At 40.8% G+C, this 18,621-nt stretch overlaps 1 protein-coding gene across 1 annotated transcript; it reads left to right on the top strand.

Annotated features, from left to right (window-relative positions):
* Window positions 1-4,624: 4,624 nt before the first annotated feature.
* lrguk (leucine-rich repeats and guanylate kinase domain containing) lies at window positions 4,625-16,990 on the top strand. The gene is made up of 20 exons (XM_085376256.1): window positions 4,625-4,675; window positions 4,926-5,027; window positions 6,098-6,179; window positions 6,345-6,445; window positions 6,715-6,796; window positions 6,917-7,041; window positions 8,119-8,262; window positions 8,625-8,705; window positions 8,869-8,955; window positions 9,125-9,231; window positions 9,786-9,908; window positions 10,353-10,449; window positions 12,059-12,172; window positions 12,247-12,448; window positions 13,193-13,309; window positions 14,142-14,296; window positions 14,473-14,561; window positions 14,930-14,998; window positions 16,145-16,263; window positions 16,767-16,990. Exons 1-20 carry the CDS (start codon window positions 4,631-4,633, stop codon window positions 16,988-16,990), a joined length of 2,265 nt encoding a protein of 754 aa, XP_085232382.1. The 5' UTR covers window positions 4,625-4,630.
* The last annotated feature ends 1,631 nt before the right edge of the window (window positions 16,991-18,621 follow it).

The following is an 18,621-nucleotide window of genomic DNA, read 5'->3' as shown; positions in this document are numbered from 1 at the left end:
CACCTGCTTTTCTTTGCAATTGATCTAAATTTTGCACATCTGTTTAAAGAACTGATTTTATGTTTGGCATAGAAATGCATTGAATTCTGGCTTTAGTGGTTACCAGGCCTATTTCTTGATCTGGTTCTGAAGTGTCATAAATGCTCTGAAATGTATCTATTCTAAATGAAGCACTCACAATTTGACAGTGCATACACTAAAAAATAAATTCTTCAAATTCCAGTCTTTGTCTGTGTACTTTTCTTTCCTTACATGGTTGTAAAGGTCGCATTTTCCACTCTTAGATGTTCAGCTGCTAGGAGTTCATACACACATTGACCTTCTGCACGTGACAGCCTGTCACTGTTTTGAAGCAGTGAGGATGTTTCTGCCATGTATCACACAAGTGAGACGGATCCAATACACACACGAGGATTTCCTTAAGCTGACAGGTGTGATGTGTTGTGTGACATGGCTTTAAGCACAGAATGCTAAAGTGTATTATATTGGAATCAGAAAAATAAGTACAAACAACATCATCTGAAGGCTTTGTTGTTGTGGGCATCTTGTTGGTACAGGATGATATTTGACAAGGCTAACTGTGTTATTAGCATAGCTCTGAATGAGCCCTGGCTGATGCAAAATCCAAATGCAAGGGAAAGGGTGGACGATACAAGTCTACATTTGTTTTAGTTTGTTTTAGTTTACATTTTGTTTTAGCTGTTTTAGTTAACAACCGGTGGTGTAACCCTGCCAACATAACAATCAAAGAAAGGATTTGTTGCCCGGACACTGAACTGTGTGCTGTTGGACTCAGGCCGTATTATTTACCCAGGGAATTCTCTCACGTCATCTTGGTGGCTGTCTATGTTCCCCCCTCTGCTAACCCCACAGCTGCATGTGACACTATCCACTCTGCCATAGCTCGGCTACAGACTCAGCACCCGAGTGCCTTTATTGTGATCTCGGGTGACTTCAACCATGTATCACTGGACAATACACTACCAACATTCAAACAATATGTGGACTGTCCCACCAGGGGAGAGAAAACTTTAGACTTACTGTATGCTAACGTCAAGGATGCATACAGCTCCTCCTCCCTCCCCCCACTTGGTAGGTCAGATCATAACCTGATTCACCTCACCCCCCGCTATGTGCCAATTGTGAGGAGGGAACCTGTGACCACCAGGACTGTTAGGAGGTGGTCAGAGGAGGCAATAGCGGAACTACAGGGCTGTTTCGAGGTGACCGACTGGGAAACACTCTGTGAGCCTCACGCCAAGGACATCAATGGGCTTACTGAGTGTATCACAGGCTACATAACTTTCTGCACCGACTCCATTGTTCCAGCTCAGACTGTTCATTGTTACCCAAATAACAAGCCGTGGGTGACTAAGGACATCAAAGCCCTCCTCAACAACAAGAAGAGGGCTTTCAGAGGGGGCAACAAAGAGGAGGTGAGGAAGGTCCAGGTGTTACTAAAGGACAAGATCAGAGAGGCTAAGGACAATTACAGGAGGAAGCTGGAGTGGAAACTCCAGCAGAACAGCATGAGAGAGGTGTGGAGGGGCATGAAGACCATCACTGGATTCAGGCCAACCAACAGCAGGGGAGCTGAGGGAGGTGAGAATAGAGCCGACGAGTTGAATCTGTTTTTCAATAGATTCGACACCACAGTGTCTGCTCCTACCCCCACAACCTCACCTGCAGTCAGCCTGGAATCCAGAACCACACCACTGTGCCAGCCTCTCTCTTCACATGTTGCCTCCTGTGAGATTCCTGACACCCCTCCCCCACCCATCACCTTCACTCAATACCAGGTTGAGATGCAAATGAGGAGACTTCACTCAGGCAAGTCTGCTGGACCAGACGGAGTGAGTCCCCTTGTCCTCAAGACCTGTGCCCCCCAGCTGTGTGGAGTCTTTCATAAACTGTTTATGCTGAGTCTGAGTCTGCAGAGGGTCCCGGTGATGTGGAAGACATCATGCCTCGTCCCTGTACCAAAGACGCCACGCCCCAGTGGCCCCCAGGATTACAGGCCCGTGGCACTGACCTCCCACATCATGAAGACCCTGGAAAGGCTCATCCTGGACCAGCTGCGACCCATAGTAAGACCACATCTGGATCCCCTTCAGTTCGCTTATCAGCCTCGTCTCGGAACAGAGGACGCCATCATCTACCTGCTCAATCGTGTCTACACCCATCTGGACCAGCCGGCGAGCACTGTGAGGGTCATGTTTTTTGACTTTTCCAGTGCTTTCAACACCATCAGGCCGACCCTCCTGGGTGATAAGTTAGCAGCGATGCAGGTGGATGCTTCTCTGGTGTCCTGGATTGTTGATTACCTGACAGGAAGACCACAATATGTACGTCTCCCACAGTGTGTGTCTGACAAGGTGATTAGCAACACAGGGGCACCACAGGGGACTGTCCTCTCCCCCTTCCTCTTCACCCTCTACACCACAGACTTCAGCCACTGCACAGAGACCTGCCATCTTCAGAAGTTTTCTGATGACTCTGCGGTGGTTGGATGCATCAGCAGGGATGATGAGACAGAGTACCGGGCTGTGGTCGACTCCTTTGTCACGTGGTGTGAGCAGAATCATCTGCAGCTCAACGTGGCAAAGACCAAGGAACTGATCGTGGACTTCAGGAAGACCAGGAAACACTTGACCCCTGTTTCAATCCAGGGGGTCAGTGTTGACATTGTGGAGGACTATAAATACCTTGGAGTACACATTGACAATAAACTGGACTGGGCTAAAAACACCACAGCACTTTACAGGAAGGGCCAGAGTCGTCTCTATTTTTTGAGGCGACTGAGGTCCTTCAACATCTGCCAGAAAATGCTGAGGATTTTCTATGAGTCTGTTGTGGCCAGTGCGATCCTCTATGCTGTTGCATGCTGGGGGAGCAGGCTGAGGGTCGCAGATGCCAACAGACTTAATAAACTGATCCGTAAGGCCAGCAATGTTGTGGGGATGGAGCTGGACTCCCTCAAGGTGGTGTCGGAGAGGCGGATGCTGTCCAAGATAAAGACAATGTTGGATAACACCTCCCACCCACTCCATGACATGTTGGTCAGTCACAGGAGCTCGTTCAGTGAGAGACTGAGATTACCGAAAAGCACCACTGAACGACACAGGAAATCATTCCTGCCTGTGGCCATCTCCCTGTACAACGCATCCACTTAACACACTGTTTGCTGCTACAGCTACACATGTTTCTTTTCCAACTATTTATTTATAAGTGACTTATGTATGTATGTATGTATATATATGTATATATTGTACTATTCTTAGTTAGCGTATTGTCTGTCTTGTCTTAATGTTGGTTTAAAATGGAGCACTGTAACAAAAAATAATTTCCCCCAGGGATCAATAAAGTATTCTGATTCTGATTCTGATTTTAAAGGTTGCATATATGTAAGTAATTAAAGGTGCAAACAGATGAAATGATAATGTAAACTAATAAAATTCAGCACTTTTTTGGGTAAATTTGATCAAATTTGTCCACAAAACGAGCATGAGGAGGCTCTCATAGAAAAACTTGTATTTATTTTGTTATGCCTATTCTGAAGTCTAAGTGCCACGGAAATTGAAAACAAAAACTCTGCTCCTGTAACCTATATTAAATTTAAGAAGGTGTTCACTGATTGCACAGACCAAAATGTTACCTGCTATTATTTATAAAAACCTGTTAAACCAAGGATTTCAAATGAATTTTACATCCGTAAGTGGGCCGAAAATGACCGAAACTTAGCTTTCTGTTTAAGAAAAGAAAAAAAGAAGAAAAAACAATAACATTTCAACAGCGTGTCTTGAGTTTTTCTATATGATTCAAGATTCTTTATTTGTCTTATTTGTGATAAGTAGTAGCAGATGACAGAAATCTATCAGCATGACTCTTTGGGTTTAAACAGTAAAAAAAAAAGACTTTAACTTTACAAAATAAAAAGCCATTGGAACAAAAAACAGGCCATTTTCTCTGAATTCAGAGTTAATCTACTACATAGTTACTTTAGTGCAGCAAGAATTACCCTGGAGGAGGGGTTTATCGGTAGAAAAAGCTGTAAAACTTATGAAAATGGGTTAGGGTTAGTATCAACGAGCAGACGTTAACGCTCGGTTGAAACTACAGGACCCATAATGCCATTCACTTCAAACTTGTCAGCGTTGCCTAGCAACGCTAGTGGACCTTTCATGTGAAAAGCTAGCTAACTAGAGTTTTTTTAAACTGTAAACGTCTTCCCTTTGACTGCTAACAAGTTATTCTGTCGTCGAGTTTTTTCTTTTAATGAAAAAATGAATGGAAAAACCGGCGAACAGTTTCCTTCCGCGTCGCTAAGCTCCTGCCCCCCCAGGGTCCCTCACTGACGCTGCTTCAGCAGAGACCCCCACCTGCACTGAGCTCGAGGAAAACGGAGGGATGGAGGTAAGGCTAGGAGGCTATGTCAACTAGTAAAAACTTTCTTTTTTTAAAAAAGCAACATATAGTGTGAAACTTATTATATTCAATTATTGCAATTTTATGGTTTTCATAACAAAAATGTGGCTCAGCGTGTGTCATTGCGCCGAAGCAGAAACGGTGAGTTCATTTCGCAGGTTGAATAAATCCTCGTGTTTCTGTCACTGTGCAACAGGTAAAGCAGATGTCCTTGTACAAGAGGTCTGGGAAAATAAAACAGCACAGCAAGGTCAAATAGTTGAATGCTTGGAATTTGTGGTAGCTGCATCAACAACGGAGCTAAGCAGAGTCTATTTGTGTGTGTGTGCTGCATGAATATGTGCGCTTTTGCTTTTAGGCTCTCAGGACTTGGTTCTGTTTTCAGTGGCCTCTTGTGAAATGCATGATGTTATCTTTACTTTTATGGCACTTTGTAATTCTGTACCTGCTGGGTTCACTATTTTAATTAAACCTTACTTACTTGTTTATCTTATTTACAGAAGGATGGTGTTTTAACAGCTGAGATGATTTCAAATAGTATATTTCAACTCGGACGCTTTGGCACTGGGCTCCAGCACTCATTCTACATCCTTTCTCTGCCTGTGAGATACACATATTAATTCATTCATCCATGTTACTGGCTGTTTAATGAAGACCGAGGCTTTAGTAATGATTTGACATTGAGTCATGATCTTTTGCTGACAGTTAATAAATAAGAGCACACTTGATCATGACAATATAGCACAATATAGTTAAACTTAAGGGATATGAATCTGTCCAGCTAAGAATTATAAACCATTGTGAATCAGTTTCATCTCTGTTGGTGCAAATGAATGGGACAACAAGTGCACTGGAGAGGCCACAACTAGACTGTTACATGCCCAGTGTGAACCTGCTCTCATCTGTGAGGAGAACAAGGCGCCAGTGGCGGACCTGCCAGTGTTGTCTGGCGAAGTCCAGTTAAGCTGCATGGCGGTGTACTGAAAGCATGGGTCCCACTAAAGGATGCTGGAACCTCATGTGATGCTCATTGAGTCTGTTTCTGACAGTTTGGTCAGAAACATGCACATGAGTAGCCCGCTGGGAGTCATTTTGTAGGGATCTGGCAGTGCACCTTCTTTTCTTTCTTGCACAAAGAAGCAAAAACTGGTGCTCTCTCTGTGTTTATGCCCTCCTTTTGCCCTGTCCAGCTCTCCTTGGGTAGTGGCCAGTCTCCGGATTTCTCTTCTACACTTTTAAGTGCTGGGAGACACAGCAAATCTTTTCCTCCATCCTGGAGGAGCTTTGAAATATGAATGCACTGCAGATGTCTTATCCTAACACTCATGACAAGGACACTGGCAAATAGCAAAACTAGAGACAAATCATTCAGGAAGAATAAAGATGGAGCAATGGTCTGTGGCCACCATCTGCAAAATCATTCCCTTTTTGGGGATTGCCTTGTTGTTGCCTCTCCAGTGCACCTGTGGTCAATTTCATTTGCACCAAAGCAGCTGAAATAGTTTTACAATGGTCTGTGTTTCCTAACTGTAAATACTGAACTTTAACTGACTTTGTGATACTTTGCATACTTTAATGATCAAGCATCCCCTTAATTTTCCCTTAAATTAAGCAGCATAGTTTAATTTCAAGCCAAAATTAGGTTAAATTAATTTTGTATTCTTTGCTCTAGAGTCACAGTCTGAGTGACATATCTGTGCTGTGCAGTTATGTCCATCTTCAAAAGCTGGAACTGCCACACAACAAAATTCAAGGTGACTTTTTTTCTTATGCCAATATTATCTTCCTGTTATACAGTGACATCATTCATAAAATGCCATACCATGATGTGATTAAAGCACATTTATTTGCATGTAAATATTTGCTGTCTTTGTTGTTTTTTTTTTTAATCAATTTTCATAACTTTCCCCAACTCCTAGATTTATCCTGCGTGAGCCACATGCCCTACCTTGTCGTGCTGGACGCTTCCTATAATGAAATCTCAAACTTCTTTGAATTCCAGCCACCCAAGAACCTAAAGGTAACACAGGTGGTCCTTGAGATGACAGGATAACATTTGAGTGGTGGCTTGGGCTTCACTCTCAAGCACTATTCCCTCAAGATAGGGCTGGATTTCCATAGCCCATCTGTAGTCGGTTAGAATATGCTTACAAGGCATTTACTGCCCTTGAATGACAGTGAACTTTAGTAAATTATTTTCCATACTCTGTGAATTTAGTGGAAGGATTTCTTCACTAAGATGTCCTGAAACTTTTTTGACTTTTATTAACAGTGTGCTGCTATTTTCAGGAGGTGAACTTCTCCCACAACCGTATGACTAAAATGAGGGATTTGTCAGCCTATGCATCGCTAACTAAACTGGTTCTAGACTGTATCCTCACTGCAAAACATTCTCTCTCAGACACATGCTTTGTGATGTATTAAAAAAAAGAAGATTTGTGAACTGCATATTTTTCCTGTTGTGTATTATTCTTAACATGCCTCTACTCAGACAACAGCTTTAGTGAGATCAGTGGTCTTGAGCAATGTTGCAGGCTCACCCATCTCAGCCTTGCACATAACAAGATCTCGAGGATCAGTGGCCTGGGTGGTTTGCCTCTCACACACATCTGCCTTGTAGGTTCTTCTCTATATATAAAAGGTGGAACTTCAAATGTAGATATTTTATAAATATGCATTTTAAACTGAACTCTTGTGTTTTCCTTTGCTCTTTTGGCAGTACTTCTGTTTACATGTATGAGATTACCTGCTGTCGTGCACACATTGTTGCTGCTTGTGTATATTTTACACATGTATGCTCCATTTCACCTGTTTCTTTTTTCCTTTTTTCTCCCTCCCTATGTGTTCTCTTTATGTCTCTGTTTTTGGCCTCGCTTTTATATTCAGTAAAACCTTGGCCTCTTGTTCGAGAATCACCATATGGTCCAACAGCAGGCCCTTTCGCTCTCTCTCACTCTCTGCCTCTTTTTCTGCTTGCATGTGTGCACACGTGTCCTTTATCAGTGTTTCCTCATTGTCAGCAGCCCATCGGCCTGGCTGTGCCTGCCCCTCTCTGTAGATTTGCTTTGGGACCAGCTGCTGGTGTTTAGAGTGAGGCTGGACCAGTTTCAGCAGACACACACACTCACACACTCAAGCAGACCCTGCCCATCCAGCATCCATCTCATCCCTTTACTGACCCCTCTTCCTCACATGCTGCCTCCCAAAACAGCATGGCATTGTCAGCCAGCCTGTTACGCAGCCCATCACAGCAGTGACCCAGAGCTTCAAGGGAGCAGCACAGTCACCCACCCCTGCTGACAGCAGCCCTCTGCCAGGCAACATGCTTGGCAAGAGTAGGCAGAGGTGTGGCCAGACGGCTAGATAACAACTTTTGTCAGTGGAATGGAGTGAGAATCAGACTGGGGACCCAGACAAGGGAGGTGTGCCCAGGTCTTGTTCTTCAGTTAGCTGGTGTGCTGGGCTATCGCCAGGCCAGCTGTTTGGCTGTCAGTCCTCACCTGTCAGAAGAGGCAGGCCTGCCACTCAACTCTGCACTGATGGGAAAGAAAGTTCAGGCACCCTTCAGAACAACCATGACCTGTCCTTAATATTTATTGGAGACAGTCACTGAGTTTATCTTAACACTTGGACAGAGGCATATGAATGAACTTCATGCTATCATGTTTTTTTTCTTTTCCTTTCTATGAGCAGAGGGGGAACCATCTGGAGAAAATTGAAGGGTTAGAGCACCTGAAGAGCCTGCAGGTTCTCGATTTATCTCAGAATCGTATCACCAGTCTTTCAGGCCTCGAGAACCTCCATCTGCTAGGCTCCCTCAACCTGGAGAAAAACCTGGTATTGATCTGAGAGAGTCTTCAGAATTAAACGTGTGATGTGCATATATCAGCATTAGTACCACATGCTCATAGGCAGTTACTAATTCTTGAGCTTCATATTGAAAATCAAATAGACTTTTTAGATTAAATTCTAAGATGAAGTATCACAGACTCATTGTCTGATAAGATGTGTGATTGGTAGGCTGTTTAATGCTGTTTCCAGAATACATTTCAGTACTTTAAGCCATCATTACAGATTTTAATAAGATACAACAAAATTGGAAAATACCTTAATCATAGATAAGGTCAATAATTTAACTTCATGGCATTTCAAAAGGAAACTAATACACTGTATGAACTGTCTGAGTAAACTTTTCACAGGTCAGTGAAATTCAGGAGTGCAAGCATATTCACGACCTTTTACTGTTGAGGGACCTCAGTTTGGTGGAAAACCCTGTGCAGGTAACCATGCCCTTTACTTACAACAGGATTTTGACTATGAGATAATCTATTAAATGTGTTTAAATGTACTGTCAATGACAGAGGTCTTCTTTCCTGTTTTTCTAAAGCTGTTTTGCCAGGCAACTTTGCTGACTGTATGTGCTTGTGTGAATGTAATTGGTAGGAGCAACCTGATTACAAGCTGGCAGTCATCTTCCTCCTTCAGCATCTGACTGTTCTGGACCAAGAGGCAGTCACTGTTGAAGAAAAGGTGTGAACAGACAAAACAGATAATACTGTTTGGTTCACTAAACTGTAAATACATGTTTAATCTATCAGAAGCTTTTTTTGTCGCAATGAATAATACAAACCTAATGTATTCACCTAATGTTTTAAAGTCTGTGTGAACTGCTTCTGTGATTGTTAATTCTAATTACCAGGTGTCGTCAGTAAACATGTATGACCCTCCTATGGATGTGGTGGCAGCCAGGGATCACATAACCCACCTAGTGTATCAGCTGATGCAGCCCCAGGTCCTTTATGAAAGGTTCACATTGACATTTATTTAATATCCTCAGCACTACATGGCCACCAGTTCGTGTAACATTAATAAGTTTATTAATTAACAATTATTACTGGCATACAAGGAAGAGCCTGTAGCATTTAGGAAGTGCACTACAAGCAAAGGTTTCAGAACAATCCAGAGATTATGATTAACCACAATCAATACATATCTTGTAAAATAAAATATCAAGAAAGTTGTTTGCTTGAGCAGCAATTTATCCTGTTTATCTACACTCTAAAAGAAAAAAAAAATTCAAGTATCAGCACTTTAAAAAAAACCCGATCATCAGCAAATAAAAGCTGCAGCTACAGTAAATTTGCCATTCTCCTCTGTGCTTACCAGAAGGAGCACATCCATACTGTCCATGAGGCTCGCGTTTATATTGACTGTAGGAGTGACTCTTGCTTTGTGGCTTTTTATACTTAAGCAGTGCTCATTTTTGGAAGGGGAAGATAACTGGTTTTGAAGCTAAGAGCGGGCGTGTAAAATTAAAGTAAAACTTCTGAATGCTTCGTGTGTGTATGTCTGTCTCCAAGCAGTACACTTCCCAGTGCAGACTCTCCCTACCCCATGCTGGTGCTCACAGGTCCTCGAGGCTGTGGGAAGAGAGAGCTGACTCACAGACTGTGTCAAGAGTTCAACGAATACTTTGCTTATGGGTCAGTCTTAAAACTTCTGCACACATAGTAATAATTCATATGCTGAGCTCTCAGAGCTAGTGCCCATTAGTAGCGCTTGTTTTGTAATACATTTGAAATTGCAAAAATACTATGAATTAAACATCTGACGACACAGTGGGTCCTTTAACTTTATATGATCTACCAAAATATTTTATTCTTATATTATTGAGAGTCAACTGTCAAATACAGACTGCTATTGGTAGCTTTGGCTGAACTTCAGAACATTTTTTACACTGATATATTGAAGTGACTGAAGTTTCAACATACAGCACACATGCAGAAGACATATTTCTGGCTCTCACTTTTAGTCACTTTGACAGTCTGAGACAGACTGAAAAGCCAGAGGTTTTGTCGCAGCTCATTTTCCTCTTACTAGCTGACTTAACTATGCAACTGTTTCTCTAATTGTATCTGTCACTGCAGAATCTCTCACACCACAAGGGGGCCGTACTTCGGAGAAGAGAATGGACTTGATTACCATTTTGTCAGTGAGGAGGCGTTTCAGAGTATGATTCACACCGTGAGTTAGCTTGAAGTTATTTTGAGCTATTTCGAGTGTACTCGGAATAGTTTTATGTGGTTAGTGTTTTAAATCATACCCACAGCATAATTAAATCTTCTTGGACTTACTTTAGTGCTGAAGTCACATTCAAATTGACTTCTTTCATTGGCTTTAATGAGTTGAGTAAGTTGTGTTAATTAGTTTGATTTGGCTGAATGATTTTAGTTTAACTGGCTGACATTTTTGTGTAAAATAATTTAGTGGAAATGTTGGTTGAATGGACCATTTTTGAAAACATATAATAGACATGTTAATTAAATTTTATTTCAGAATGTGCTATTACAGCATCTCCTATAACTCAATTTAGGCTCACAAAAAATGTGAAAGCTAATCAAAGGAAAGCCATCAATGAGTAGACACTGGTCAAAACTTTAAAACACCCTCAGGAGGGATCCACAAATGGCTCTCATTAAATACACAAGTTATAGTTCTTTTAGCCAGAGAAAAGTGGAGTCCTTTGGGTTTTGGGGCACATTTCTTTTCCATCTGTCTGTCTTGTCAAGCTGCCTGTTATGCAAGAGAGGTGGGGGATTATTTATAGAGGTCTGGGTCAGGTAGTGATTTACACAGGAAGCGCTTTGATGCTGATATTGATGCCTTTTGTCTTTTTGAACAGAGGTTAACTTGTCAGTCTGTTCCTCCCTCTATTTGATTTGTCCATTCTTCTCCTCCCACCAGTCTTCTTTTGCCAGGCTGTGGTTTATTGAAGTCTGGCCCTCCTTTTCTTGCTTGTTTTTGTCTTCTTTTACTTCTTTTACTCTTACTTCTCTTGTGTTAGTTCTCTCTTCAGTCCTCAAATGTGCTTTCTTGCAGCTTTACTGTCATACCTTCTTACAAAACTGACCCCAGTAATCATTTTTAATTACTGCAGTGAGATGCTTTATTTAGGAAAGGGGACACGTGAGACTTGATTTGGAAGAAGTGCTGTACATCTTATATAAGTTTTTAGTAAAAGTCATTTGAAATGTAGTGAATAACAGTTAATGAGTTTTCTCTTCAGTGTTGTTGCTTAATGTAGGTATAATATATGTATTTCCTACTCTATGCAGCGCTGAAAGGTAAAGAGGACACTAACTTTTGAGTCCATTCTGTTTACTGCTAATGGCTGCACATGTGGTTGTTTATTTGACAGTTTGCTGCTTTTATTGCAGATTTTAAAAAGTCAGTGAATGTGACTTTAAATGTCATGCATTTAATTAGTCAACATAAGCATCATAAAATGAGTTAAAACATAGAAATAAGTAACCTCATATATAATTTATATTAGAGCCGGAACAATTTGTTTATCAGTTTTTCCAACCACTTAACAGTAACAATAAGGTCAGGTCATGTGTGAAAAGTAACAAAAAGATTGATTTATTTTTCCCTGCCAGGTCAGGGCAGGTTCAGTTCACAGGTGGAATAATGGCTACAGGTTGTTAACCCTGACAGAACATGCTGGGATTGTGCATGTATGTCAAATATGTCCCATTTTAGGAGCTCATAACTGTTGCAATAACGTGATGAATAGCGAGGCAATAAAATGTTCTCTCATTCTCTTCTCTTGCACTGGGAAATGTTATTTCAGGGTAAGTTTATCCAGACCATCCAGTATGGGGGGCATAGTTACGGACTTACCAGAGATGCTGTAGAGGATGTGGCTAGAGAAGGATTGGCCTGTTGCGTGCATATGGAGCTGGAGGTATGTGAAAGGAAAGCTCATGTATAAGAGTGTTAAAAGTAGGATATCTGCAGGCATTTTGTCTCTTCTTTCAGGGTGTTTTCAGTCTAAAAAAGACCTACTTTGAGCCTCGATACATCCTGCTCATCCCCACCCAGGCTGAAAAGTACATAGGCCACCTTAAAGCCCGTGGACTCTACACCCAGGCACAAATGGATGCAGCAGTGTCACGTATAGAGCTCTACGCCAACACCAACAGGCAACGTCCAGGATTCTTCGATAATGTTATTCCCTGTGGTACTATGTTGCTTTTATTGCTTTTTAATATTATCCGGTGGTTAATCAGATGTATTATAATAATTAGCTGTTGCAGTACAAAGTGCTCCAAATATTCACAATTAATTTTCAATGGGTATCAATTTGAAGCTATGATTCCAGTTAACTGATTCCCAGTGGAAATATTTAGATGTTTCTACATTTTCAGCCCGTTTCAATACAGAAAATTTGAAGTTGAGTTTAGTTTGTTATGATCCCCATTAGTTACAGCAAAGCAGCAATCATTCTTCTCTGATACCACAAAAGACTTTACACTGTGACAATGCACCACCAATAGCCTTTGGTGTGATTGCTCTGTTCATCATTATAGTGTCTCACAAAGATTGAAAATGCCCTGGCTTAGTGCAGTCCAGCTATCATTGATATAGCATTAGATGGATTAGCACACTCCACTAAAATCCATAAACTACACTTTCAATCCAATTACCACATGTATTAAAGGCACGTAGCCGCAGAATAGCTGTGTTTATCATTCCCTCATGAAAGCATTCAGACATGTTAGGGGTGTTCTTAATGAGATGAACATACAGAGAGTGCGGGCACTCATCACTTTTATTCACTGCCAGCCTGCGCCTCATTACACTAAGGTCGTCATCCGCTTATCTTTTGATCTATTACTGTTTGATGGGGAGATACGTTGGCTCTGTTGAGCACCAGATTTCTTTGTGTGTGTGTATCTGTGTGCCTGTGTGTGTGTGTGAGTAGATGACTGGGAAGATGCCTACAAGACACTGAGGCAGGCAGTGAAGGAGTACCTGTTGCTAGAGGAGCAGGAGGAGGGAGAGAACAACAACAGAGCATCCCCTGACAACACCTCCACAGGTGTCTATGTGTTTGTTTATTAACATCATCATTAGCAGGTCCAAAGTGTCACAACACCAGTTTTGTAAAGCAAGACACGGGTAAAGTTCAGTTAATTAATTTGTGTCTTGGTTTTGTTTTGTTTGCTTGTTTTTTTTTTATTATTTAAAGGAGCACTCAACCAATTTGACATGTGTTAATTAAGTTCATTTTCATTGGACAGGAAGTATTACTGAAAAACTGCAAGATAATAATATCATTGGTTGAGAAGAAGTTTTTTAAAGTCTGAAAATAATAATCCTGAAGCAATTAACCAGAAATTAACCTGTGTTAGAAATCAGAGGAATAAGGAATTTAAAAGATGTGAGGGGTCTCACACAGCGCTATTAATTTCAATTGTTATTGTCATACTTTCCCTCAGGTTTATAAAGTATAATTGCTAAATCATGGAGTGTCCCCTAAAATACAAATGGGGTTATAAATTACAACACGGACAGGAAATGAGTATATCAGAGAGACAGCTCAGGTTGAGTAGTTTGGAGACAAATTTAGAGAGGCAGGGCTCAGATGGTATAGACATGTGCAGAGGATGGATAGTGGATATGCTGGACAAAGGATGTTAAATATGGACCTGCCAGGCGGGAGGAATAGAATCCCAAGTTGATTCATAAATGTAGTGAATGTAGGGGGTTAGTGTTACAGAGGAAAAAGGAAATGGAGACAGACGAAGCAACAGGAAGACAAAGTAGAGTATTATAAATTATATTTGATGATTTCAAAAATAAATAATGTCTAGAAGCTCTGTTCCATGCTGTTTAAAACTTCAGATATAGACAGTATCTGTTTCTTGTAGGTCATAATCCAGAAGAGAAGCCACTGTCGCCTGTGTCAATGTCAAGATTGACACTCACATCACACTCAGCCAGAGCTTTGGACCCCTCTGATATCTCCTACAGATCATATTTTACCAAGATCCAAAAAGAGCTCCACCCTCAGAAGAGCTCCACTGTGAGTTACAGGATGTCTAATGATAAATGTATTGATAATGAAGCCTACAAGTAAATTATTCTAATTTGTGAATATTATGTTTGTTTCTTACATGTTTTTTTCTCCCCTCCTGCTCTGCTTTTTAATCGCTCCACCCACCAACTTTTCTGTGCCCTCTTTGCATCTCCGTTCTCCAGGAGCTAGCTTCCATTAGGAGGCGTGAGCAGCTGGTGAGGGAGGCTATAGTGGGGAAGAGTCCAGGGGTTTACAGCCAGCTCTTCAAAAGGTAGAAACAAGCAGCATGCACTCCACTCCACTCCATTACTTAATATCAAGTGGGCACTTTGAGCTGGGCCAAATTGGTTTAATTGGACCACTTGTCCCAATTGTGCTTTGATGGTTTGTTTTGAGTCATTGTTTGACATTGAGGGTGAAGTGGCAGGTGCCCAAATAATTTGAATCTAACCGTTTGTTAATGTGATGGGTTCTTGTTAGAGGTGCACTCCACTCACTTGTCCTAAAGTACACCTGTTGCCAGATATGAATGATTGGCTGCATATTTTATTCATGCGGACTATTTTGCAAGGTAATGTGTGTGAACTTATGGTGGCGAAGAAAAACACTGAATCATTACTTACTTTTTGTTTTCCTCAGTTCTGCTCAACCAGTGGCGTCATCTGTGCATAATGATGATTCTGGTAATCTTTTTCATGAGGACAGTGGGTAAGGCCAGATGTTACTGTATGAAAATAACAGATACAGTGATCAAAGTTAGATATGATTTCACTCGGCGCATGATCAGTAAATTCATAAAAATGGCTTATTGATTTATTTTAACGTGAGAGAAGCCAGAGGAAGTCTTACAGTTTTATTAAAAACAACCGTGAGCTAAAGATTAAGGAGCAGGAAATGGCCTTAGCAGCGGTACTCTTGACTCCCAGAGCCAGTTTTTACGACATTACTTGTTTTTTTTATCCAGCTCAGTTTACAGGTTTAAGCCATGCTGGTAAAAATCTGAACACACATCCCACACACGCATAGACACACACACACACAAATACACCCACTCATAAATTCAGATTTTATTGCCTCTGCTGCTATTTAACTCCCCTGTGTGTACACTTACACTCAATAAACCTGTGTACTGCGCAAATAAGTATTTAATCAGGTACCCCATAATATGTGTGATGTGCACGCAAATGGGAGCCATCAATTTAGTTCGTCCAAAAAAAAAAAAAAAAGTCATTTAAGATACATGCATAGAAACCTGTGCTGTCAAAATTAATTTGTTCCCTCTGGGCCCTTGTCTTCAGAAGGCAGGTTTCATCAAACTTGTTGAAAATCTGCAAGTTCTGTCATCGCGGTGTGAGTAATACATGCCTCCAGTGTGTACAGTAGGCATTACTCACTCGCTCAGTAATTCTATGCAGGATTCCAGACATCTGTCTCCTTGCTGGCACTGCTCTTAATAGGGATGTGTCTTTACCTGTGTGTGCTTATTTCCCATGTTGTTATTGTGTAGTAACTGTGTAGTCTTGCGTATGCATTTGTATACATACACATTGTATAGCTTCTAGGTAAATGGAAAATCTGTACCCGAGTACTTATTATTGCATTATTGATATTACTGTTGAATACTGTCAGTCTCTGCAGCAGTGGTTTGCATCACATTCTGCCTGACTTTCATTTTGAAGCTCTTCTACCCATTTCATTTGTCATTTCACTTTTTGTTTTATTACCCGTGTAACAACCATATGTTTGTGTTGTTGCCTCCATTACACCTGCCACTATGTGAACTTCCTTTCCACTGCTTGTCTGTCTCTGTGTTTTTGTCTTCCCTTCTTGTCCCTTTTTGCATTTGACAAACAGCTCGGATGATTCTCGTACCAGCTCAGCTTTGTCAGTGCCCAGTTCAGCCGGCGCCTTCTCTGACTTAGCAGAACCGCTACATGTCTCAGTCATGGGACATGCTTCGGAAACACTTAAAGGTTACTAAGTAATTTTTTTATCTGATGTGTTTAAATGTCTGTATCTATTTATGTTCTATATAGAAAGAAATTATTTTTTATATTTATAGAAGCCAAGGAAGGGGTGGTTTAATATGAAAATTATTCTGAAGGAACATTTTAAATAAAATATAATCTTTTAGTATTTTGCTGTATTAATCTCTATAATGAATGGTTTTGGGTAAAATCATTCATTATAGAGATTAAAAGGTTCCTTATGTGCTTTTTGTTATAAATGTGCTTTTTCATTAGATGTTCATATTAAATGTAGCTAACGTTTTGAATAAAGAGTTTTGGAAGCTAGGTGAGGGGCAGCCAATCAAAAGAAAGTAAAGCTTAAAGAGACAAAAATAGAGCTGGAAATAATTGTGACAGGTTATAACAGGTTTGTTTACTGTCTGTGGGAAAAACAGAAAATCTAATGATAAAATAATAAAGTTGGCTTGCTGAACTTCTAAAGATTGTTGATTGATTATTGATTTCAGACCACGTTCCATCCAGCCAAACACCTAATGACCCTCATCCAGGAGCAGATCAACTAGCTGCAGCTGTGTCCCCATGCTCTGATCGACGCCCAGGGTCCAACGTTAAGCCCATCCTGCCCCCAATCCCCACTGGGCGCAGGACCCCTGCAGCACCCAGCCTATCTCCTTCACCCAGCCCCAAACCAGGAGTGGAAGAGGAAGGAAATGCAAACATGGAGGGATAGCTTTAAAGGGATTTTGATTTCTGGCACCTAAATGAAGTAATACATTTTTGTAAGAGTAAGATTTTGTAAGCATTAGATTAAAAAATGAGAGGAAAAGGTTGAAGAATATGTGAAAGTACATAACTTAAAATACAAGCTTGTATTCTGACACTGTAAAAACCACAAAACCACGTTTGTTGCTTTTTTCAGTACACAGACGGGATATGTCGAAGCCAAACACTTTGAGTTAGATTAGCCTGTCACTCGTGCTGCTGCCTCTTTAGATATTTAGATGTACTTCATTGATTTATACTCAATATGTTGTTTATCATGAGTGATGACACAGATTACTATAAACATGGTGACATTATTATTACTACTGTTGATGACACATTATTCTTCAGACTCACTGATTGGAAAGCGTGTTTTTCATGCATGATAAATATGATGTCTGGATAAGAAGCAGTTCTTTTTGTCTTCTCGTGTGAACATTTATATATCCACAGCAGAGATATTTGCTCATCTTTGAAAGTTTATATATACAAACTATGCTATAAATGCCATTTCTTGATATGATATTAATATTTTTGACAGTGTAATAGTAACATTTTATTTCCTAGTGTTCTGTAATCTCATCAAGTACAATTTGGCATCTCGATACTGATCTTTGTGTAGCGTGGAGCTCTTGTCATTGGATGATAAATATATCATTAATCTTTATCTTTTCTGATGGGATTATTTATCCGGCTGAAAATGCATTCATATGGAAGTTGTTGATAGATATTAAGCAGTCCACCATCATAAACATGCTACTATATTTTCAAAGTGTCTGTGTGTTGCACGCAGCCTTGCATGCGCCAACATGTTTGTGGGTTTGGCACAGTGTCTATTAGTGAGTCGTATTAAATAGAAATTGCCATTCGTCACAGATGTGTGCATTGCTTATTTAACTGGTCCCTCAGCCAGTCTTCTTGTAGGTAAATGTAGATTTGCACACACTGTATGCAGGTTTGGTCTCCTGGGTTATACATATGTGTGCAGCGTGTGGGCAGTGTGTGTTCGCTCACACACACACACATATACACAGAACACCTGGCTATCCATCACTGTCTGTCTTCCTCTCAGGCAGCAGATGTTGCAACTCTGTCATAATTCTTTTGGAAGTTTGAAGCCAGACTGTGTCTTTAGGGCCCCTGGAGGTCTAACTTACTTACTCTGCAGTCGACACCTCACTATAGCTAATCGTGGCCTAACATGTTGTCTTCCTGTGCATTAACATTACATTAGATTCGACTTTGTGCATGATATGTAAGGTATGCAGAACCGCGTGCAGCTCATTAAAGTGAAGTTTGAAATGAGGTGAGAAAGAGGGAGTGGGAAGCTACTTCCAGTCTGGATGTATGCCTTTGTTTTTTTGCCTACCTGTTCACAGCATTAGACAGCATGCCTTACATATTTTTTTCCCTTTTTTTTCTGACAGCAAGGTAAATCTACTCTAAACATGCCTTTTAACGTGCTATACAGTTTATTTATCTGTGATGATTCTATACAAAGCAATCCTTAAATAACATTGCATTACCAGAGAAAGCTTAAAAAGGATGCACTGTCTCCTTTTAGAGATGGTTCATTGGGTTGCATGTGCCTGGTACTGC

Source organism: Diplotaxodon limnothrissa, linkage group LG17 (assembly GCF_057381915.1).
Source record: "Diplotaxodon limnothrissa isolate DT_005_m linkage group LG17, D_limnothrissa_male_GT1.1, whole genome shotgun sequence".
Classification (NCBI taxonomy): domain Eukaryota; kingdom Metazoa; phylum Chordata; class Actinopteri; order Cichliformes; family Cichlidae; genus Diplotaxodon; species Diplotaxodon limnothrissa.
Note: the sequence above shows the minus strand (reverse complement) of the source record. Positions and strands in the feature narration are given on the sequence as shown.

Excerpts from the sequence above, each read along its gene's own strand:
- lrguk (XM_085376256.1), top strand. The coding sequence starts at position 4,631 with ATGTCCTTGTACAAGAGGTCTGGGAAAATAAAACAGCACAGCAAG. Across the intron at positions 6,797-6,916 it reads AACTAAACTGGTTCTAGACT|ACAACAGCTTTAGTGAGATC; the intron begins GTATCCTCACTG and ends GCCTCTACTCAG. Across the intron at positions 13,310-14,141 it reads CCCTGACAACACCTCCACAG|GTCATAATCCAGAAGAGAAG; the intron begins GTGTCTATGTGT and ends TGTTTCTTGTAG.